At 46.8% G+C, this 4,988-nt stretch overlaps 1 protein-coding gene across 3 annotated transcripts in view; it reads right to left on the bottom strand.

Moving 5' to 3' along the window:
- Positions 1–1,035: 1,035 nt before the first annotated feature.
- The window catches only part of clec16a (C-type lectin domain containing 16A), an 18,551-nt gene continuing 14,598 nt past the window's right edge, over positions 1,036–4,988 (bottom strand). For all 3 annotated transcript variants that reach the window (XM_019868311.1, XM_019868312.1, XM_019868310.1), the window contains 4 exons: positions 4,706–4,910; positions 3,543–3,713; positions 3,327–3,464; positions 1,036–2,930 (listed from right to left, as the gene is read on the bottom strand). In XM_019868311.1, coding sequence (XP_019723870.1) covers positions 2,404–2,930; positions 3,327–3,464; positions 3,543–3,713; positions 4,706–4,910 — 1,041 coding nt within the window. In that variant the 3' untranslated portion in view covers positions 1,036–2,403. The remainder of the gene's footprint in view (positions 2,931–3,326; positions 3,465–3,542; positions 3,714–4,705; positions 4,911–4,988) is intronic.

Genomic DNA, 4,988 nt, shown 5'->3' on the forward strand with positions numbered 1-4,988 from the left:
TCCCCCCCCCCCCCCAGGTTTGGTACATGAACGAATTCTGTCTTATTTGAGCTGAGACCAACTTGTAGTTTTTTTTCCTTCTCTTTGCTCATCTGTTACCTTAACTATTTGGAATTTGCGCAGTCAAAACTTCAGTCTCACGGTGACAGCACAATAGCGTAGTACAGATCGGCACGCACGTTGACACGTCATCGGAGTTCCCGAAAGACATTCACACGTGCACACACGGACTTCCTTGAAGACAGGAAGGAAGAACGATCTGATGAGGAAACACATTTGTCACGTCTTGCACAAAGCGCACACGACGTCTGCTCAAGTACAAGTCTTCATTTTTGGAGTCTTTTTTTAATCTCCGAATAACCACGCGGCCGTCTCATGGTTGTTAGGTAGAATAATTTATTGCAGCTCTTAGACTTCCTTGAAGACAGGAAGAACGATCTGATTAGGAAACACATTTGTCACGTCTTGCACAAAGCGCACACGACGTCTGCTCAAGTACAAGTCTTCATTTTTGGAGTCTTTTTTTAATCTCCGAATAACCACGCGGCCGTCTCATGGTTGTTAGGTAGAATAATTTATTGCAGCTCTTAATTTATTCCTCTGTTTTAAAGTCATCAACAATACTTACATGTTTAAAAGGCAGAAGCATTTTACAGCACGCGCGCACGCTACAATCAAGATGACGAAATAATGGCAGCTCGTCGTGGCCGTTTTCGTACAGGTCTTCATTTTTGGAGTCTTTTTTTCCATCTACGAATAACCACGCGGCCGCCTCAGGGTTGTTAGGTAGAATAATTTATTGCAGCTCTTCATTTATTCCTCTGTTTTCAAAGTCATCAACAATACTTACATGTTTAAAAGGCAAGAGCATTTTACAGCACGCGCGCACGCTACAATCATGATGACGAAATAATGGCAGCTCGTCGTGGCCGTTTCGGGTCGACGTTGTCAAGGCGACACATCGCGATGATGGAGAACAAAAAGTGCCTCCGGAGCATCCAGTTCAAATGCTTTTCTTTTTGTCATTTATCGAAGCATACTCTCACGATCACTCCGGTGCTATTTACAGCAGCAAGATGAGCAGGGAGAGAGCGTATTGCTTTCAATTTCTCCATTCCTAAATCGACAGTGAGGAGTTTCAGATGACGAAGCTAGATCATGGCACAAAAGATGAGCGATGGAGCTGAAAAGTCAAATATTTTTGTTTTTTACAAATAAAACCTTAAAACACACTAAAGACACCCAAGTTAACGCCGCGGAGAGGGTCAAGTTGTGCGTTACATTCGTTTTTGACCTTGACAAAACCTTCTGTTTATTGCCGTTGTAAAGAGATGCTCTGCAAAATACTCGAGCTGCTATATTAAATCATGAGGATGTTGCTAGCTACTCCAAAAGGCCTGGTGATAAGCATATCTTTTGTTTTTTTGGGGGGAGGGGGGAGGGGAATAACACTTAAGATATTCTTGCCATCCTTATCGGTTAATCAGCGCGAGCGTGAGGACTCAAAGTTGGCTTCATGTGACACCAGGTTGGACAAAAAAGCAACTTGAATGATTCAACCACTTCAAGTGGTGTGCGGCGACGCGTTATCGCCAGTCGTGCTCTTTCACATGATGCCGAACAGGCTGCTGCGGATCATCTTATTATGCCAGCAGCCTTCCAAATAAAGCACATGACAAGGAAGAATCTGGAGCTGAAGATGACTTTCGCAGATGTGAGTGATAATGCACTCTCGACTGCCTGGAGCGGTTCCCCCAAAAACTTGGAAAGTGTAACAGATTCCAGGAAGAGGCCAGGATTTTTTTTTTTTTTTAAACGACTCTGACTTTGAACTGGGGGGCCATTTTGAAGCAGAAGTACAACTACATGAGTGGGAAATAATGTGAGAACTTCGCATACGGTCGTCTAATTAAGACATTAACCAGACGTAGCACACATACGGTACATCCATGATGAATGAATCCTTGGAGTTTTTACACAAACAATAGTGCATGAAAGGCTTGTGCAGCAGTGTGCGTTTGTCTCCAAAAACAGTGGCATATGTGAATATAAGACATACAAAATAGATCGGATCTTTGAAAACCTCAGCAGTAACGCATGTGACAATGCCATCAATCAAGAGTTAAAAAAAAAACCCCACAAACCAAACTGCTGGTTACACGCTTTGACGCGTGCCACAAACTCAGGTATGTGAAACCGATGAGCCCAAATGTGCTTTGAGTCTTCCACCAGCTCCGTCAGTCTGAGTCTTTTCCACAGGTTTTCTTTGTGTGCAAATGGAAAGGCTTCAATGGCCATTTCGACGTCGCGTGCCGCCAGCAGGTCGCAGCGCGGAAACAGCCCGCAGCCAAGCCGGGCGGTTCAACGCTTCGCGGTCGTCTGGGATGTGTGGGAAATGTGTTTTTAGTCCAATTCGGGTGAGTCAGGTGTTTCCGTGTGCTCGTCGCCATTATCTTTTTCATCTTCATTCGGCTGAGGCGAGTCTCTCCCCACAGAGGCCTCCCCCTCTGGCTCATATTCCCCCAGCGGATCCTCGACAGCGTCACGGGTGGGTATGAGCGCTTCCAAATTCGGATCCGCCCTTAACGTCTCATCGGTCTCGGGGCGCTCTGTCGGCGAGACTTGTTCCTCAGGCTCACTTTCCCTTGCTTCTTCCTCTTTCTCGGCATCGCTGTCCTCATCCAGTCTCATGAGAAAGGAGGCGGGGGCGGCGAGGGGATTGGCGCAGGGGTGGAGGTGCGGCGAGTCCGCAGGGGGCAGCAACGTCAGCGATTCCACGCTCAGGGTGTCGGCGTTGCTGTCGGTGAGGAGGGAGATTGTGGGCTGGGAGGCCGGGGTGAGGCTGGGGGCCAGAGTCGGCGGCGGGCCGCCTCCCTCGCCTTCTCCGCATGACGAGGACGGAGGAGTGCTCTCCAAGAAGGTGCCGTCATCTTTGGGTGCAAAAAAGCCAACGTTTACGTTTTGAGTTGACGGCTCCGTTGATGATTCTTTCTCTCTCTTTCTTTATCCTGCTTCCATTCTCCATTTCATATCACGCGTCTTGGCTGCCACGCTTTTCGTCGTGCGGATGTTTTTGTCACGTTGTTGGATAAACGGTGATTGGAAAGCACGGTACTTCAAATTATATTGTAGTGTAGAGGTTCTCTCTCTCCCCCATATATATATATATATATATATATATATATATATATATATATATCTCTCTCTCTCACACACACACACACACACACACACACACACACCTATCTATATATATATATATATATCAAAATATAGATATCGATATATGTATCTCTAAGGAATGTGTATGCATGACTGTTCTCTACCTGCAGGGCTTTGAGCTGAAATGGTGCTCGTCGTCACCGAGTCGCATCGTCCCGTGCTTCCACTCCCACTGGAGGGAGTTGAAGGGGAAGAGAGAGGAGAGGGGGTGTGCTGCGAGACACAGTGAGCCACTGCGAAGCCTGCGGATGATGCGCATAGCCATGAAACGCACAGATGGCCGATGAATATGAAACCAAAGCGGATCATCGCAATCTTACCGGGGACTTTATCAACCGAGGCGAAGACGGCTCTGCTGGCCGTGGGATCATTGGGCGCTCGCCGTGACTGCTCATAAAAACGGAAAGGGAGACCGCCGGGGGATGCGTTGGCCGTCTGTCCGAAACCCAGCACCTCCGTCGTACTTGGCTGCACAGGCAGGTCCAAAAGAGCTGCGTGGTGAGATGTGACGGATTGAAAAAAGTTCCGGCAACTCAACTACAAATGTGGTGCGGTAGGTAGGAAAGACGCGACTCAATGAAAACAGACTGCTGTTAAGCCATTAAAAAACAAGTTTTGGTGCCCAGTAAAAGTAGCAAGCAAAGCAAAAAGTTTGCAAACCTGATTTAGAACTGGCTGATCTCCTTTCATATTCAAAGATGGCGCCGCAAGAGTGGCTGCCTTGACAGCAGCTCCTATCTCTGTTTAAATTTTTCCGTCCTTTTATTTAATTATGTCTCTGGGAATTTCTCAACTGTGAGACATAATAGTTTTCTTTTCTTATCTTTCTTATCATCTTGTGAATAAACAAATCTATTTTCACATCCAGTTGTAGTGAAGGTTCTCGTTGTGAGTGGCTCAGTTTTATTCTTTTACAGCAAGTCACAGGGCAAAACACATTTTCCTTGTCGAGACCAGAATATCAGAAGGAGGAAGGAGATGTGACTAATAAAATTACCCCCCCCGTGTTTATTGTGAGTGGCTCCGCGCTGGCTTGGAACAAGCGTCTGGCAGTGGATGTCGGGCAAGGGCTGGGTTACACACAAAATAGGTTTGTCTTTGATTGATCTTCCACAACTGTCATTTTAACAAGGGGACATTTATTTCACGGAGGTGCGACCGAAAATAAAAGCATCAGGTAGCTTTCACCGAGTACGACAAGTGACCTGACGATTGGATGGAGACTGGTTTTAATTATTTAATGTTTGTCTTTGACTTCCTTGACGCCCCCATGTGAATTTCCGTGAAAAGCAAGCTGCATACTAACTCAACATTAAAGTCTCCGCCTTCTCACCTGCTATTCTCTGCATTTTCATGCGTGATTGGATGGAGACTGGTCTTAATTATTTCATGTTTGTCTTTGATTTTCTTGACGCCCCCATGTGAATTCCCGTGAAAAGCAAGCTGCGTACTAACTCGACATTTAAAGTCTGCGCCTTCTCACCTGCTATTCTCTGCATTTTCATGCGTCGTGCTTGGATGCGGCCTTTGGCGAGCCTTTGCTTGGCGATGATGCAGCGGATGTGGTCGGCAAAGATGAAGTTGGCCTGGAGGATCGGCAGCGGCTTGGCGTGGGGGTTGGAGCTGGGCTTGTGGATGATGATGTTTAAAGCTCGGCTGTCATCTTCCACGCCAGACACCTGCATGTCCTAGTGGCAGGAGGAAGGGCGAGAAAAAGGATTTGATGAGGTTTCGGTGGACGATGCAAACCAACAAAGAAAGTAAGT

This window comes from Hippocampus comes, unplaced genomic scaffold (genome assembly GCF_001891065.2).
Source record: "Hippocampus comes isolate QL1 unplaced genomic scaffold, H_comes_QL1_v1.1 scaffold314, whole genome shotgun sequence".
NCBI classification, from domain to species: Eukaryota; Metazoa; Chordata; class Actinopteri; order Syngnathiformes; family Syngnathidae; genus Hippocampus; species Hippocampus comes.